The sequence below is a fragment of the Zootoca vivipara genome, chromosome 8 (assembly GCF_963506605.1).
Source record: "Zootoca vivipara chromosome 8, rZooViv1.1, whole genome shotgun sequence".
Lineage (NCBI taxonomy): Eukaryota > Metazoa > Chordata > Lepidosauria > Squamata > Lacertidae > Zootoca > Zootoca vivipara.
This window is the reverse complement of record NC_083283.1, coordinates 45,363,141-45,381,729: the sequence shown is the minus strand read 5'-3', so window position 1 is coordinate 45,381,729 and position 18,589 is coordinate 45,363,141. Positions and strand designations below refer to the sequence as shown.

General features: G+C 41.4%; 1 protein-coding gene across 12 annotated transcripts in view; it reads left to right on the top strand.

Moving 5' to 3' along the window:
- GREB1L (GREB1 like retinoic acid receptor coactivator) overlaps positions 1 to 18,589 on the top strand; it is a 168,113-nt gene that overhangs the window by 84,636 nt on the left and 64,888 nt on the right. For 8 of the 12 annotated variants that reach the window (XM_060277889.1, XM_035125269.2, XM_060277886.1 and 5 more), the window contains 3 exons: positions 552 to 650; positions 13,755 to 13,926; positions 14,063 to 14,260. In XM_060277889.1, the coding sequence (XP_060133872.1) occupies positions 615 to 650; positions 13,755 to 13,926; positions 14,063 to 14,260 (406 nt within the window). In that variant the 5' untranslated portion in view covers positions 552 to 614. Of the gene's footprint in view, positions 1 to 551; positions 651 to 13,741; positions 13,927 to 14,062; positions 14,261 to 18,589 lie in introns of all 12 variants that reach the window. The other 4 variants (XM_035125273.2, XM_060277887.1, XM_060277884.1 and 1 more) reach the window with 2 other exon arrangements.

Below are 18,589 nucleotides of genomic sequence, written 5' to 3'. Positions count from 1 at the left end.
ATATTTATTAACTTTTGATTTAGAACCACTCACCTAATTCACATAAGGGAGTATCCATATTGTATTTAATTGAAATACAAACTGCCTGGAGGCTGCTTGATGATCCATTGTGTTACTATATGAAGTGGCTTATTTGATATTTGGTTTTTCGGTGTTTTCAGTAGTTTTCAAATGTGAGAGATTGCCATTTTTTATTATACCAGCTGTTTCTGGAGTTTTGCTGTTTATCAGAAATGTGTTTGATCTATACTAATCTATTGTTATATTTATTCAAATATATTCCAGAACATTATTGTCTGTGGGGAGTATTATTATGTAAGAAACTGTATTTAGGCTTATTCAAAAGCAAGCTCTGTTGAGTTTTAATGGTGACTACTCCAAAGTAAGCACCAGTAGAACTGAATGTATAACTGGGAGCAAAAATTAGAGCAACTACTAAGTGGGTTTGCCACATGAGAATTTTGTTTTCAGGCTTCTTTGTTGCTACAAATAATATTATTGGTTCTCTGCCATTTTCAATTATTTTAAACTATTTTTATTTTATTTTACAGATCTTTAAAACTCGCCAATCTGGATCAAGTGGCAGAATAAATTTGAACAATCGTACATCATGAATGCATTTAGAAAAGGTTGAAAGGAATACAAAAAAGGTAGTGTTATTTTCACATTCAGAGTGCTGCTTGTATGTTGTTGTTGTTTAGTCGTTTAGTCGTGTCCGACTATTCGTGACCCCATGGACCATAGCACGCCAGGCACTCCTGTCTTCCACTGCCTCCTGCAGTTTGGTCAGACTCATGGCTTCGAGAACACTGTCCAACCATCTTGTTCTCTGTCGTCCCCTTCTCCTAGTGCCCTCCATCTTTCCCAACATCAGGGTCTTTTCCAAGGAGTCTTCTCTTCTCATGCTTGTATAATTATGCATTTATCATTGGTGACTTCATCGTCTTTAATAGCAGTGAGGGAAGTACAAAGATGTATTTTTTCTCAGCCTTCTAACATAGACATTTTCCTCAGAAGCATTCAATTACATTATCAATTTTTAATTATCAAGTTTTAATTTGCACATGAATTCATACCACTTAGGCTAGTGTGTGCCTCTGTGAAGTTATTGTAACATGAGCATAAACATTACGATTTATGACCTTGTGGAACCTTGTATCATTCCTAGTTACTTTACACTCTGGTAAAAACCATTAGTCATTGAATCCAGTTACAGTACTTATTTGTTTCAATAAATGTATTGAAACTTTGAATATGGTGGTTTTTTTTTTAAAGCATAAATATTTCTGCTGAAATGTCAACCTAAAAGGGTTTTTTTGGTCTTGTACACAAAAGTTTTGTTTTATATTTCAAAACTACTAGACAAAAGACAGTAAAGATGGACTTTGTATATTTTTAATCATGTTCGGGACCACTCCGGCGGGAAGGTAAACGGCCTTTCCGTGTGCTGCTCTGGTTCGCCAGAAGCAGCTTTGTCATGCTGGCCACATGACCCGGAAGCTGTCTGCGGACAAACGCCGGCTCCCTTGGCCTATAGAGCGAGATGAGTGCCGCAACCCCAGAATTGGACATGACTGGACCTGATGGTCAGGGGCCCCTTTACCTTTACCTTTAATACCAATACTAAGCAAGATACGGTTCGCATCCAAAGTGAGTTAAAAAGCAGCCCACACAAATGAATGGATTTAAGGTACCTAAGGCCATTGATTTCAGTGGGTCTCTGGTGAATATTCTGCATATGAGTAATGTTGGATATCACACAATATACAGTCATACCTCGTGTTGCGTTCTCCTCTTGTTACGGACTTTCAGCTTATGAACGTGCATGTGCACGTGAATGTGCAGAAATGATCTGTGCGCTACGCACAGAAGCACTTGCAAACGGCACCTCAAAACAGATTAAGTCCGCAACTAGAGGTACTACTGTATATTATTAGTCTTTATCTTAATATTGATCCAGTTATTTTGTATAAACATTTATATGCTGCCTTCCTAGCAGGGCTGGCCCTACGGCCAGGCTGGGTGGCGCAGGGCGCCACGCGCCGGCCCGCCAGGGGGGCGCATCGCAGCTGCGCCCGTCCACCCACCGGCTGCTCTTCCACGCAGCAGCGCCCTCGGCAGCCGCACTGCGCCTGCCCGCCCACCTGCCGCACTGGGAAATGGGGCGGGGGGGGGCGCTGGTTGGATCGGTCGCACCAGGGTGCCAGAGGTGCTTAAGACGGCCCTGCTTCCTAGTGCAAAAAGGGAACTATTATCACACATACATATATTAAAAAAAACCAAAACCATCATTACAGAAGCAAACTAAGAAAATTGTAACAAAATGGAGAACTAGCATTAAAAAAAAGTCATGCCAAACTCAAAATGTTTTCAGCCGAGAGAGGTGCCATAAATGAGGGAGCATTAGAGTAAAATCGAGTTCTACAATTTGAGTGCTGCCCTCGAGAATGCCACCTGTGCTTCAGATGGGAGCTGGGCAGCTAAGAGGGCATATCCTGATGCTCTCAGAATCTGAGCAGGAACATACAGGCCTGCTCTTCTATACAAGTCCAAAGCTATTTAAGGTTTAAAAGACAGGGTTAAGCACATCAGGTGCCGTGGCACAAATATCCCTCCGGCGCCCCCTCCCTTTCCCAGAATTTAGAACTTGGGGCCCAACTTGTGGACCACCTGATAACCCTGGAGCCGCCGCCCACAGAAGACGCCACTGGTGTGGTGGCCGCGGCACGGCAGGCCAGACAGCCGGAACCCCGCGCTCGCTTGTGAGGCGCCAGGGTGCCTCCTCCGCTGTCTGACGACGACAGCCCGCTACCGGTGCTCTCACTGCTGCCCAGCGGCCCGAAGAGCAGGAGGCGGATGCCACGCTGCTGCTTGTGCCCTGGGAAGTGGTGGTGGTGGTGGGGCGGGCATCAGTGATGCAGAGGAGGCCCCTCAGGAGCCGCTCCCACCGCTCCCTCACAACAGCGGCTCGGCGGGCGGTGGCTGAGGGGATTCCTTCAGCCGAGCAAGAGGAGGTGGCGGCTGTGGAGGAGCCTTGGGCTTAGTGGCTTGTTGAGCCCCGCCAACCATCTAGCGGCATGCAGGGAAAGGGGAGGCCGCTGGTGCAACAAGCCACTAAGCCCTATGGAAAAGACGCCTCTGTTAAAAGTGTCAAACTGAGTTTAGGGAAGTTTAGGTTTTGTCCAATTCTAGTCCTACTCAGAGTAGTCCCATTGAAATCAATGAACCTGACTAACTTAGGTTGATTAATTTCAGTGTGTCTCCTCTGAGTAAAACTTAGTTGTACAACCCATTGTATTTATAGATCTCTTTATGCAGCCAGAGGCGCCCCAAATTGATTTACAAGAATATAATAAGATATATGTTCCAGTCCTTTGAATGAGTAGTCTCCATCAACAGTTCAGCCACCATCTGTACCACCTACAGTTTTCAAATGACTTTCAGAGGCAACCCTATGTAAAACACATTCCGGTAATCCAATCTTGCTGCAGCCAGGTCTTGTAAGACCATGGCTGGGTCTGCCTTCCCCAGTAATGGGCATAGTTGGCACACCAGCTGAAGTGGGGCAAAAGCACTACCACTCCCTTAGCATCCAACACTATAGCTTTATCTGAGATATCTAGTTCAGATGTCCTGAACTAACCTGCTGCTTCAAGGTGAGTGCAACTCCATCCAGAATGGGCTGAGCCTGAGTCAGCAAGCTTTCTGACTAGAAGCACTGCTCTCCTGTCTAGTTTAAGTATCATTTTGTTTACTTATGTCTAGTCTATTACACTACCAGAAAAGAATCAAAAACAGTTGGCATGGTATTTGAAAACTGTAACTGCATTTTTGCAAATTGAAATCGGACATATTCTTTCAACTGCAAATGCTACATTGGTAGGTTTTTTTATGAGGATGGGAGATTCTGTGATAGAGATCACCACTTGTTCCTTCTATCTAGAAATTCATGCTATAATCCATAAGCTGTGGGTTCTTTCAGCCAAATATTTAATGAAAACGAGATTTATGTTCTGCTCTCTCAGAAATATAAAATATGTAAAGATATGGGGAGCTGGGCAAAAGAAGCGGAAGGGAAAGTATGCAATTGATATTTTAATACGTGGAAGGGGGGGGAAAGGAATCCACTGACCTCTTCCTTGCTACGGGTCAGTTGAAGAGGCTTGACTTCGTTTATATGGAACATTGGACTCCTATTGTTTCTTGTTGTACTTAAATACCCCAGTATTTCCAAGAGGCCAAAGATCTATTCCTGTTTTATGACCTGTTGTATCCTTAGGGGCAGGAGGCCCAACAGAGTATTCAGGCCCAAATGAACAAGAGGGTCATTGCCATAGTCCAGGTCTTAATTGTTGCTTCTTGGTTACCACACAGACAGAAAGCCAACTCTCAGAAAGATTTTAGATGGGAACATCTGGAGCATAGTAGCTGTAGTGGGGGGGGGGCAGGGGGAGGAAGACTCCCTGCATTTTGTTTCACCAGGTGCTAGGAGGAAGCAACATTAGCCTTTTTGGATACGGGAGGCAAGTTCTGTGGCCCCTGAAGTTAGGTTACAACAATTGAAGAGGTCAAAGGACAGCTGAGTGGGGTCAATGAGACACCATGGGGTGTATTTTGTTACTTAGTAAAAGGGGCGACATCCTAAAACCTTAAAGGGTTCTCTTGAAATCTGTGTCGTGAAAAGGTTTTATGGGTCTGATGGTGGGGAAAAAAGTGCTGATTTACCTAAGGAATGCTTGCTTTTGTCTAAATTAAAGGATAATCCTTCCCAAATGTTTGCAGCTGTCGATGTAGGAATGGAAAGCATGATTACAGAATTGAAGGACATTCACTTTCACTTCCTAAAGTTTTACTTTCAAATTGTTTTTTTCCTCCTTCTCATAACAACTTGGGACACTCTGCAGTCCAGATTAATTAAGCACTTCAAACTCAATTGAGTTCAATGGGAGAGTTGAGAATATGCTTGCTTCTCTCAGTTGAAATGAATGGAACAGGCTATGGCTAGATTGTGCTCATTGAGTAGATGTTGAAAGGAAGAGCTTGCATTTCTAAAAGGAAAATGCTGTTTTCCTCAGAGTGCTGCGCTTGGACTGCCAAATAGCCATGTTTTCGTCAATTTACAACTAAGCTTTTGTATGTATATAAGCGAAGAAGAGTGCTAAGACCAAGAAGAAGGCAAGGGAGTTAAGGTATTGACATTTGCCCCAAAACGTTGAAATGTGCTTATCAATGAGAACGACAGCTTTATCTGGAATCATTTTGCCTATCACTGTTCACCACCTATAGTAGCCAAATAAGTCCTGTGCCTTGCTTGTCATTTTGCACAAGTGCTCAGTTGCATTGGAAAATATAAACATTCAGAAAATAAGAGAGTGGTGGTCTTAAAACCAGCAGTTTCTGGTGGGTTTTATTTTGGTGCTGGAGGCAGATGAGAGACCATTAAGAGATACATGCATTTGGTTACAAAACATGGTTATCTAAAGAAGTTGTGACAATGGAACTCTGGAACACTGATTTTTAGTGCTGCCTCTATTAGGAATTTTGGCTAGTCGTGGTATTTTTGTTATTCATATATTTTTGGTAATCTTTTGTCTCTTATATTAATGTTACGTTGCAAACCACTTATTATTTTATGTGAAAGACAGCCTATAGATATTTGAATAAGATAAATAAGAGGAAACATCCTTCCTCTGTTTTGTATCTCCCTTTAACCTCAGATATAGAGTTGTTCCATTCTTTCATTTGTTCTACTTGAGCATATGGAGAGAAACTGGGAAACCCCTGTGGCTCCTCTGATCTTGTCAAGCCTAGGAGAATGGGATAAACTTTCCTCATATGCCTAGAAATTTATGAGGTCCCTTGTTAGCACCTTTAACCAATTCAGGCTGCAATCCTGTATAAATATGTGTTTTGTTATTTTTAAATGAAGATTAAAAATGCCTTTTTGGGGGCATGATTTAAATTTCCTTTTGAGTTCCTCTACCCTCAGTGAAAATTCATTTTGAAATTGCCCTAGGACTTTTCCTAGCCCTCTGTTTGCTAGGGCATTTGTGGTAAAGCCCTGATAAGCTCAATTAATAAGTTAAAGTAAGTTGACTTCATTATTTGACATGCAAGAGTCAGGCACCGCTCTATGCAAATGGTCAGTCTTTACTACATTACAAAAAGGCTACAGCATGTAAGCCAGAAATCCCTGTGTTGATGATAGAGCAGCGCTGATTTATCACATGGCATTCTTATTTACATTATATGCTATGAATGTGTGCATGATTTGCGGGGCTACGGAGGAGGGCTGCAAAGAGCCATGGTCTGAGGAAGGGGTAGGGCTTGGGAAGAGTCCCAAAGACCAGAGAGAAGGGTCACATTCACAGTTGGGACTCCCTATTCTTGCAGTATAAGTATCCACCTTTTCCTCTTCCCGTTTGCCTGCGGTTTCTGTGAGTAACAAAGAGTTTTCCATAACTGAGGTAAAAAAGAAGTAGATTACATGAATTAAATGAAGCACAACTTCCACTTCTTTGAAATTTCTGTGCAACAAATAATTATCAAATGTTGTAGAAGGACGATCTCATTCTAGACTTCACCCAGATCTTGCTTGCTAATTGAAAACTAGGTTATGAGCGCTACATGTTTGGACATATAAGGAGGATAGGTTTGCAAAAATAGTTACATAATTGATAGAGCGGATGTAAGGGGGGAGGCTTACAGAGAACAGCCTCCCCTCATCAGGACAAGCTCGTCTCCGAGCACCAACTCGAGCGAAGGGTCAGGTGACAAGAGTCAGGAAACGGAAAGGGAGTGCCGGCCCTCGAGCAGCATCCAAGAGCCCTTGCTCCATAGGCAGGAAGAGAGGGAGGGGGAAAGAGGGGACAGGAGTCAGTCGGTCAGCAGGCCATTCCCCCCCACACACACACACCGAAATTGAGGCGTCGAAGAAGAGGGAGGCGCTTCACGGTTCCAAGGCTCTTGTGTTGGTCTAAGAGCCGGAAATTGGCAGTGCAGGAATCTGATTCGGAATGAGCAGACGTGAAATCTGTGGCACCTTACACTGTAAATAATGTGCACTAATAAAAACATCTAAAAGGCAAGCAGATGTGGAGAGTCGTTACTCAAGAGTAGCCACAACAACCCTGACAGCAGCCTATGGAGCAATTAATCACTATGCACTTGCAGTTACATGATCAGTTATAATTATAATAAATTGGCTACAGTTTTATATAGTGCATGGGTATGTGTGAGCCTAAGGAAAATAATCATTTCCTATCATCTAGAGCAGGGATGGGGAACATGTGGCTCTATAACTTCCATGAACTCTGGCCAACATGGCCCAACGTCTGAAGGGCTGAAACATCCCATTCCTGGTCTTGAGGAATAGCCATTGAATTGTCTGCTTTATTCTCTTTGTGAAGTAAGTTTCTCATCTAGTAAGTGGTGTAGTGTGGAGGGCAGGGGAGCTGCGGCCCTGGGCACAACATTCTCAGGGGGTGCAACCAAGCACCCCTGTGCAGGTGCTCGCTCCCACAGGGACCCCTGCCATAGCTGCCAAGTTATCCCTTTTTTAAAGGGATTTTCCCTTATGCTGAATAGGCTTCCTCGCGAGAAAAGGGAAAACTTGGCAGCTATGACCCCTGCTCTGCCCTGGTGGAGGTGGCAGAACAGCTTGTCAGGAGGCGGCCCCCACCGCCACACAGGCGTGTCCTGGCGGCCCCCATCCCTACCCTTGCCAGCCTGCCACTGGGTGTCTTTGGACCCAGAGACTGGCCTTCCTGCCATGTCTGCAACCCCAGCAGAGGTCAGTGACCACAGAGGCTCCATACAGGCTGGGTATAGGGCTCTGTCTGCCTTCCTTGCGCTCTCAAGGGTACATTCCTGAGGCCAGGCCGCCCTTCAGTCTCCAGGCCAGGCTGTGCTGAGCCCTGCCCCCTCGCTGAATGGCCACCAGACTAGTGCTTGCTTGCTCCTTGCTCAGCGTGCTATGCTTCCCAGACAGCAGCGGGAGAAGCCCAGGCCCATGGGGAGCAGGCACGGATGGAGGGAGGTGGGCAAGGGGCGACTCCAGAGTAGCCCGGCATAGCACGACATTCCTCTCCGCAAACTAAAACATATTTACGACATCCTGGAGCCTGTGGAACTAAAATCTGTGGCTTTTAACGATTTTAATTTGCTTGATCTCATTTTATTGAAAACCCCATTTATAAACCAAATTCCTTTTGGAGGAGTTCATTATTTTACTTTTATCATAGTTGTTGAAGCACTGTTTGCTAATGCAAGAAGTTGAAATGTCTTGCAATAGCCTTTTCAGGCCAAGCCACGTCCTTGAGAGCAAGACTGCATGATGAGCATGTTAGCAGCGGTTTAGATGCAATTTTAGGAGGGGCAACTACTACAAGAGCTGGCACTAGATCATTAGTATGCAAATTTAAAAAAGGCTCTTTGCCAGGATGGAGCCTTGTGCCCTGAGAAATACTAACTAGGATGGCCACATGCCCATCTATGCCTCAACAAACCTGAAGTGAAGTTTCAGTATAAAGCTTTTTAATTAAAAGAAGAACTGCCTTTTATCCATGGTGGTAGATGCCAGTTGAGTCCACATTTTTTTCACCATGTATTGATGAGCAGAGCAGATGAGCAAAGCAGATTTCAGGTCAATGAACCTTCTGCATAATTGGCTCCTAATGCGTCTAGGACAGGGGTTCCCAAACTGAGCTTCATTCAAGTGCTCCACAGCATGTCTGTAAAAAGACAGAGTGTTGCAAACTACAACAATTGCAGGAATCATCAAGTGGTCCACCAAGATCCTTAGTAATTTTCAAGTGATGGTGATGGGGAGTCAAGGGATCACTGGTCTAGGATATTTGGGGTAGGGTTGCCATATTTCAAATAGTGAAAATCCAGACACAAAAAACTTTTTCTTCTTCTTCACACTTCCGGCATGGGTTGCCATATGTCCGGGATTTCCGTCCGGACGCTGTCTACAAGGGCCAAATACCAGCTATATCCAGGAAATTCTTGATCTCTTTCAATGGTTAGATTTAAGAAGTTGTTGTGGGCTGAAACATTACCTATTGTAAAGCTAACCCTTGAGCATTTATATAAAATCTAAGGAGGCAACGGGGCCATAAGATCCCATAGGGCAAACTTCTCACTTTAAGCCTTATGGCCATGAAGATTGCTAATCCTCTAGTTACTGTATTAATTAAATTTGTATCCCACCCTTCCTCGGTTCCCAGGATTCTTTGCAGGGAATGCCATGCACTTTAAATGTATGGTATGTACACAGCCCAGATGCCACACTACCTTGGGTCCATTTGGGGACTGTTAGAGCTCCCATTATTTCTGGCAAGCCTTGAGGTTTTACGCCATTGGTACTTTGCTTGAGAAAACACTGGTCCCACCATCAAACATGTGCTATTACTGCATGCTCTGTGTGTATGGTGGCAGCACACTATATATATATATATATATATATATATATATATATATATATATATATATATGTGTGTGTGTGTGTGTGTGTGTGTGTGTGTGTGTGTGTGTGTGTGTGTATATATATATATATATATGATTTTTAAAAAAATCCTCTTATTGGTGCTAGTCCCCCCCCCCATTTATGTTAACATTTTTAACATCACTGGAAGATGCTGGGTAGAAAAGAAAGGTGCATGCAGCAGTAATCCTATATGATTTAGCTTCTATATTATGAAATAATAATTATTTTTTCCCCTCACATTTTATAAGGGGTTCATTTTATTTCAAATTCCTCACCAGTTTATGTCAACAGTTTTCTGGACTTGACTTTTTGGCACTATGTAAAACAAAATGTGTCATCCTCAGACATCTGGCAAGTGTTGAGCAAGTTTATTTGAAAGCAAAGCATATTTATTTCAGGATCAGTTATTTATAAGCAAAGGATATCAAGATCATAACTGAAAAATCTGGGGAGAAAGCATGTCCTAATCATGGAACATCAATAATATCTCTTGGTTGGAAAGAGAAATAATAATTGGAAACGTACAGTATGTATTCATTTCTAAGTACATACATTAAAACTTCAGATAAGTGTTATTTTCCATAATGTTTTTAGCAACTGCTTTCCCTGACTACTGTATAAATGGTAAGGTTACACATAGAATTTAAGAATAGAAAGGATAGCAAAATCAAGCGAGAAGTATCTACTTTGCTGATTTGCTGTGTTCCTTGGAAAGAACTTGGGCCTTTAAAAAAAGGTGGCAAATGTTCTATCACATTTAACACTCTTAACAAGTGTCAAGCATTTAACTTAGAGAACAACAAATGGTAGCAAACAAGTCTATTGGTAAAGGCAGGGGCGAAGGAAGGGGGTGAGGTGGGGGCGATTCGCCCCGGGTGTCACCACTGAGGGGGGTGACAAAATGCCGGGTGGCATTCACCACGGGGCCTGCAGCATGATGCGGTGGCTTGGGCGCCCACAGGCTCCACACTGCCCCAAACAGTCTACCCGCTGCCTCCCCCCCCAGCTGTAGGGCAACTGAGTGGCAGGAGGCAGGCAGACTCCTCGGAGGGCAGGCAGACTCCTCGGAGGCCCCGTGGAGCATCCTGCCCCAGCTTGCCCTGTCCTCATGGGTGGCTGACCCCTATCCCCCACCCGCACTGCCCCAGGCGCCCGATCAGCCTGCTCCGCCGCTGGATAAAGGGTTACATTTCAAAACTTTAAAGCATTAATTAATCCAATAATATATATACCTGCTGCTTGTCCTTATCTATAACTTGATAGGATCTACTATGAGCCTATGAGCTTGTTCCATTTGGAACAAATTTACTTGTTTTATACTTGTATTTGTTTTATTCAGTTTTACAATAAATAAATGCGTAAAATAAAAACTTGCGGCCAGTTTTCTGAAAACTTTATTTCAAAATAAATTAAGTCAAAAAAGTAATTTTCAAAATTTGTTACCAGAAACTAGGTTTTTTGTTTTTTTTAAAGTGGTTAGACAGAAGCATGGTGGAGAGCTTTATTGAGTTATCAGCATCAGTAATCTAAAAAAATATGAAAATTTATTTTGAGAGTCACAGTCCCTCTGAGTACCAGCTCCTGAGGACAAGCAAGACTAATATGATTATGGCCTGCTAAAGAACTCCCCAGAGCCTTCTGTCTGGCTAATGCTGGAGATGGATATCTGGGCTGGAGGGACCTATGATGTGAGTCAGTAAAGTGGCTCTTCTGTTTTTATTGATACGCAGATGACTCTCTGCAAAATAGGGTTCACCGGGGTTTTCTGAAAGGTTGTGGATCTCTGTGTGATGCAAGCTCAATTGCATACATCGAGAATGAGTGCAGTACATTGCACCCTCTGAACTGTTGTCCAATCTGCTGCCACCTCCACTGCTTTTTATTGCCCCGAACTCTGTTTCCCCCCCTCGGTTTAACCCACAGCGCCACCCACGTCCCTTGCTGAGAGTTGTTAGGAGACCCCTATTCCTCTTCCAGAGCGACCCTTCCTGTAATATTTTAACAATCCTTCAAGACAGGGAACTCTTAGCTATTGTAGCTTTGTGAAGGGGCTTCCTAACAACTCTCATCACCCTTAACAAACTACAGCTCCCAGAATTCTTTGGGGGAAGCCAATACTGTTTAAAGTACTGGGAGTGAAAAAAATGACCCACCCATGTTATCTAATAATCCTGTGTCTGATTAAAACAAATGGGTCTTGCCATTGCAGTCTAGCAGAGCACTTGGGGGAAAAACCTGCCTGAGGTTTACAGTTACAGTATTTTGCTGGAATACATACAGTGTATTTCAGTAGATGAATTAGATGCTAATAAAAAATTTTCAGTATGCTGTCATCTCTAGTAACGTTGTAAAGACTTACTAGGCTTTACCTATTAATTATCACAGGAGGTGCAGTAGATCCTATCTTCAAAGTTGGCTATTTAAAAATGCAAAGCAAGCTGTTTTGTAAAGTCGAAGCCTTCATTTAACATTTTAGTGGAAGGCTATCAGATACAAGTTATTGCATAAATTATTGCATAAATCCTTTATGTGTGTTTACACATTGAAATCCATAATCCATGTTTTTTCCTTAGTACCATGAAAGAATTATATGTATGGTGAAAATATTTTCCTTGGATTTAAATTTAGTCTTTTCTTATCAAGCTGATACAGCTGTAGCCAAAACATTAATAGTCTACCGGTAGATCTTTGAAAAAACAAAAGAAGCATTCCTAGTCCAAAGTTGCTGAATGTTTAATAATGGCAATTTCTGCAGAAAAGCTAGCATAAACTAAGTTATTTTAAAATTTTCAAGTTAAGCAGGTGCTTGTATCACTTCTGTTAAAATAAACTAAATTATCATGCTCATGTCCAGAATTACTAGCAACCCAATGCCTTAACACCAATTTTCCTAAGTTTAGAGCAGTGCAGGAATCAGTTTTAGGCCACTATCTATGAATTTCATTCTAATTCACTGATTGCCTCTGCTTCAAAACAGTAAGAACCCAGCAAGCACAATTTTGCTGCCTTCTGTGCTTAGACCTGATTTAGTTCACTTTGCATGACATTGTGCCTACCCTTAATGCATATTTTCAAAGTCAATCAGGTAATATTAATGGGGAGCAACTTCAAAAAATACAGACCCCTGGGTTAAGATATTGGCTCTAGCAGTTGGCTCTGCACTGTGTGTTGTCTGGCAATCTATCCTAGGGACGTGCTTCATGGTTCCTGGCTTTTTTGACATCTTCACCTTCCTCCATTCATTTCTTTCTCTTCTGCAACCAAAGAACTATCGCCTCATAAGGAGGGAGGCAAGAGCACCTCCTGCTTGGGCACATAAGCAAGGATGGAAAATTAAGCAGGACCTTTGCCAGACACATCACCTGCTTAACCTCTCTCTCATAGATATTTCTGCAGCGCTTCCTTTTGCATAGCAAGCCATTCCTGTAAAAACAGAATTCTAATCAAAATTTGTTAAGTTATAGAAGGATAGAAAAAAACAAAAACAAGAAGTGCTCCTGAAATAAATTGTTTTCACTATTTAACCTTGAATGTATCTATAAGCTTCCTATTCAGACAGGCCTTTGGAAATGAAGGGGCAGATGATGTTGGCCACTGAGCTGCTATCAGGGCAAACTCTGTTTGGATGCTGGTTTTAAATGTGTGTGTCATTGCATTTTAACTGTTGTTGTTAACTTACTTGGTTTTTGTTTTGTATTCTATAATTATGTTTTTAAAGGTTGTACGCTGCCTTGAACTCCCAGTTTGGGAGAAGGCGGGATATAAATAAATATATATAATAAAAATCAAGACAGGAGTGCCTGGCGTGCTATGGTCCATGGGGTCACGAAGAGTTGGACACGACTAAACGACTAAACAACAACAACAACATATAATAAAATAAATAAATAAGATAAAGCTGGCCTTGATCTTTTGCTGAACACTCCCTCTACCCCAAGTGAAATTGGAAATGGCAGTTTCCTTTTCTTTCTTTTTTTACATGGAGACTGATGTACAAGCTGATATATTGCAGCACTCTTCAGTGACAGGAAGAACTCTATCAGTGAAAGGCAGATTGGCAGACTTGAACAAAAACAAGAACAGTCCGTGCTTTCCATTATGTTGTTTTTATGGTTTTCTTTGCCACTGCTAATATTTTATCCTTCATGTGTGCACTATGCAAAACATTTGTTCATTCATCACTTCTTGTTTTCTGTAATGCTGGGGTGTGTGTCTGCATATTTAACCCTAAATCTCTTACCAACCCTTCAGATTTGTTTTTCAGAACATGGGGAATTCGTATGCAGGGCAACTGAAATCTGCCCGTTTTGAAGAAGCCCTGCACAACTCGATAGAGGCCTCTCTAAGATGCAATAGTGTGGTTCCTCGCCCCATCTTCTCCCAGCTGTATCTTGACCCTGACCAGCCTCCTATTTTGCCGAAAGGTAACCAAGCAAGTATGGCATATTTTAATTGCCCTTCTTATCCTAGATAAAATGTTGTATATTTTTCATTGAAAATAACTGCCTAAATATCTTTCCCACTGTCACTTACATGCAGGCCTCTTGTCTTTTTTTAAATAATGCTTTCTAGACGTTAAACCAAAAGTGGAAGAGCTGGACAAAGAATTGATGCAACGTTACACCCAGAATGGAATTTTGGATTTTTCTACTAGCCAAACAATTAATGAAATGGAAGAAGATGAGGAGGATGAAGACATGTCTGATTCCAATAGTCCACCAATCCCATATGCACAAAAACCTGCCCCAGAAGGGTCTTGCACTACTGATGGTTGGTTTAAGCCTTACTTGGTTTAAGACTTAACTTGAATTAGAATTTTGCAAAAGGCTACACATAGGCAGTTACAATAGCATTAATGTATAACATTTTCCTGAAGGATAGCCATATTCGTCTGTTACAGCAAAAGCAACAGAGTTCTGTGTCATCTTGGAGTTAGCAATGCAATTATGTAAATGTCTACTTCAAAGTTCTAACGAGTTCCAACAGGCTTGTTGTTGTTTAGTCATTTAGTCGTGTCCGACTCTTCAACAGGCTTACTCCTGGGTAAATAGATATAGGATTTCCATCTTGCATAATAATTTTCTTAGTCTTCAAGTTGCCACAAAACTCTGAATTGCATTCTGTGCTCGGTTATGCGTCCATGGCTTTCCATTCAGACTGAATGAGCTTTCGTTGTATGTATAGTAGATGTGAAATGTTTTGATCTTTTTCTAATTCATACCTCTTTGAATTGCAAGCAATAATTGTGACAGTTAACATTGTTGTATTGCTTGAGGGTATTTAAGTGTCCATAGCAGCAGGGCCAGCCTGCCCATGAGGCAAGGTGAGGTGGCAGGATCTGCAGGTAGAGCAAATCAATTTCCAAGGAATGTATTGCTATTTTAATACAAAAATTTATATTTAAGCTGGGAAATGCTTTAACAAGAAGACTTTAATAGCGAGCATTTGTAGTGAGCATTTGTAATATTCCTATAAAATTATAAATTAAATTAATGTCTATGAACAGCTTCTTTATAACCAAGGCTGCCTTAGTTTGTGGCTTTCTGGAGTGTTGCAATAAGATGTGGGCAAATGCTGTTTTTTCTTCTTCTTCCTACCCACACACCTTTGTTCAGTTTCCCATCACCTTAATAGCTGCTGGTTTCATGATTAGTGTCCTTAACAGAGCATCCAGGATACGTGTCAAGCACAAATAATACCAGTCAAGTTGTTTGGTTGTAAACTGCCGGTTTTTTTCTGCACTGTGTGAGAGCTGACACCTTAATTTCAGCAGCAATTAGGTAGCCAGGTATTTAATACCTGATCAGCTGCTGTGAAGTTAAAAGTGGAAGAGACTGTGAATTGCAATTCTTATGCAGATCTTGGTGGGGAATTTCTTATGCCTTATCTTAAAGCAGCACAATAACAGGTCTGTACCCCACAGAGGGGATGTTAATTGTTAGTGTTAAGAAAAGAGGAGTGGGGAGTGGAGAAAGGGATGCAATCTTTGCTTTACACAGCATCAGTGCTTTTGTTTTATTTTCACAGCTGTGTTGGCCAACTCCTTTCTTTTTAGCATATGAGTTCTGTGAGGTTTTTATTTTATTTTAGATGGGGTGATTGTAGCATGCAGTCTCTCATTGGCTAAAAAACACTCACTGACTTTTTTTGGGGAAAGTTAGAAATGTTTTAGCATTCTTAATGTCTTTATCGTTTTGTTTTATCATTAATTTGTTGCTTTGCTTTCTATTGTGTTTTTGCAAGGCTTGGGGAAGTAACAGTCATGTTTTCAGAATGCACTTAGTATTTCAGTTCTCCACACTGGGGGCAAAGATTCATACATTGAGTGATGACCCCTTGAAATTGACATAAGGTGCTCCTTCACTTCATCATCCCACGACAGATTTTTGTGTGTGTATCAAGTCCCCATGAAATAAGTCGCAAAGTTCAAGTGCATTGTGTCTTCTAAAATGTTTAAAATAATAATAATTCCCAGTTGAATACATTTATTATAGAATTTATTGTTTTACATTAGGGATGGCAAAGCAATATCCAAAAAGGTGGGGGGGGGGATCCTTTAAAACAAGAACAAATAATAAAATCAATATAGAAACCAGTAGGAAAATTCAAGGTATTTGACAATGGACATGGTAACTGTAACCACGAGGAAGTTTGATTATTCAATTGCTTACAAGTTCATTTTAAATTCTATATTCCATGCCTTTAAAGTCGAGCAACAAATGTAAGCATTCAAGAACCAATGCTTGTCTTTTCAAAAGATGTTTGTTAATGACGGCAAGGACCTTAGAGCCCTTAACCTTACATTCTGGATATCATGATTGGTCTAGTTCAGTGGTTCCCAATTAGCTAAGTACTGCAGCCCCCCTGTTTTTCAAAAGTCAATCCATGGACCCCCTACTTTTGAAAATTTTCGATACCTCTGTTGTAGTTTTTATTATGTGGATGGTGGTTCAGACCCCATGGGAGGGTTTTGCAGACTTCCAGGGGTCCATGGACAACCAATTTGGAACCACTGTTCTAGATGTTGTACATGCATTCAATGTAACCATGGACGGTATAAATGTGTATGCCCCTTGTGAATGTAAGCATGTTGCCATCAGCCAATTATATTGCACAAAATAGGTAGTAAACATCTGCTGTAGGTTACATTGTTCGCGATCTAGCAAAAATTCACTCCAGTGGCATACTCCTCAGGTCACTGGGATTCAAATCAAACTACAGTGGTACCTCGGGTTACAGATGCTTCGGGTTGCAAACTCTGCTAACCAGGAAGTGGTTGCTCCAGGTTAAGAACTTTGCCCCAGGATGAGAATGGAAATCGCGCGCCAGCTGCTCAGGAGGCCCCATTAGCGAAAGCGCGCCTCAGGTTAAGAACCGTTTCAGCTTAAAAAACGGACCTCTGGAACGAATTAAGTTCTTAACCCAAGGTACCACTGCATGTCCCATCAACATCAATAGGTTTTAAGCAAGAATTTTTTTAAAAGATACATATTCTTTTAGTTTTTATTAAACTTTTTTGTGTTACAAAACAAACAGGTAAACAGAGAAAGGTACAATTCTACACTCTCCACTTTCAATTCATAGTCTTTTTCACAGTTTGTTTACATTTAGTGAGATACATTGTTGTCTTAGATATCTTGCATTTGGGGAAAAGGGGAAGAGGCAATTTTTTCAGATTAAATAATTTGTGAAACAGAAAGGAGAGGTGGTTGTGTTGATCTGTGTAAGAAAAAAAATCCATGTTCAGGCCTAATAAAGATAGATAGCCTGGCCATAGTTTTACACACAATTTGAGATTACTCTTGTTAAACTGTGAGGGATGTTGATTCAGTTGCTCTTGGGGCAACACCATCTGCATTTCTTTAGAAGAAAATGTAAGATTTTTTTTTTTAGTTCAGAGAAGGAGATTTGCATTCCTTAATGATTTCTTCCTTTGAGCTAACACTGACATTCCTGGTCCAAAATGCTATTGTCTTTGCTGAGACAATACCAGAAGTGCAAGCAAACTCTGAGTACTTAAGGAAAATAACAATGAACTCTGCATTAAAACAACAACCACTAATGGTTTATTGTCAGCTAAAATGGAACAGGTTGCCTAGCTTCAGAACTGTTCAAATGTTAACTGTTAAGAATCTCATTAAGTGCTGTAACTCTTATATTCTTGGGAGTTCAGAGGCCAGGTTTAAGCTTCAGCTGTAGATACAAAATAAATAGCAGCTCACATATATTTAATCTTTAATTTCTAGTTATATAAATATATGTGAGCTGGTCTGGGAGCTTTTTATTGACCGCAGAGCAGAGTAAGAATGCTTTGAGTAAAGTAATAAATATATTTGGTGTGTTTTCTCTTGGAATGATGCATTTAATTTGAACATGCTTGTTTTTTTTATTCCATATTTACCCTCCTCCTTACCTAAAATGTCCCATGTAGGAAGGGATATCTATCCATTGTAAAGAGTTGCAACATGCTGCAGTTCTGTCACTGTACCCAGTATATTGCATGGGCATAGGCAGATCAAGTAAATCAATAAAAATATTTACAGTATCTAGCTAAGGTTCTCCCCCCCCCCCAAATGAAGCCTGTCCCTTATCATAAATCAGGCATAGGCAAACTTGGTCCTCCAGATATTTTGGGACTACAACTCCCACCATCCCTGACCACTGTTCCTGTTAGCTAGGGATGATGGGAGTTGTAGTCCCAAAACATCTGGAGGGCCGAGTTTGCCTATGCCTGTCATAAATCCTGGCTACGCCCATGGTGTATTGTCAACTGTTTTAAGTCCTGCGCTATTCTCTCTGCTGATTCTTCATGTGAAGATTGTAATCTACCCTTAGATAAAGTAAATCTGCCAGTGGGGATAAATTTACAGCTTCTTCTGACCAGGAAGACCAGAATCTGTTTTTCAGCTGCTTCTACCTTCTAACGGGGCAGCAAACAGCTACCCTTTAGCTGTTACTGGAATACAGCTCTCATAATCCCTGACCATTAGCTTTTCTGGTTGGAGCTGTTGAGAGTTGCAATGAAAATCTAGTATTAGTAGAGCTTACACAAGTAAACATATATTACTATTCTTTCCTAAATGGAGAAGAAATTGTTGG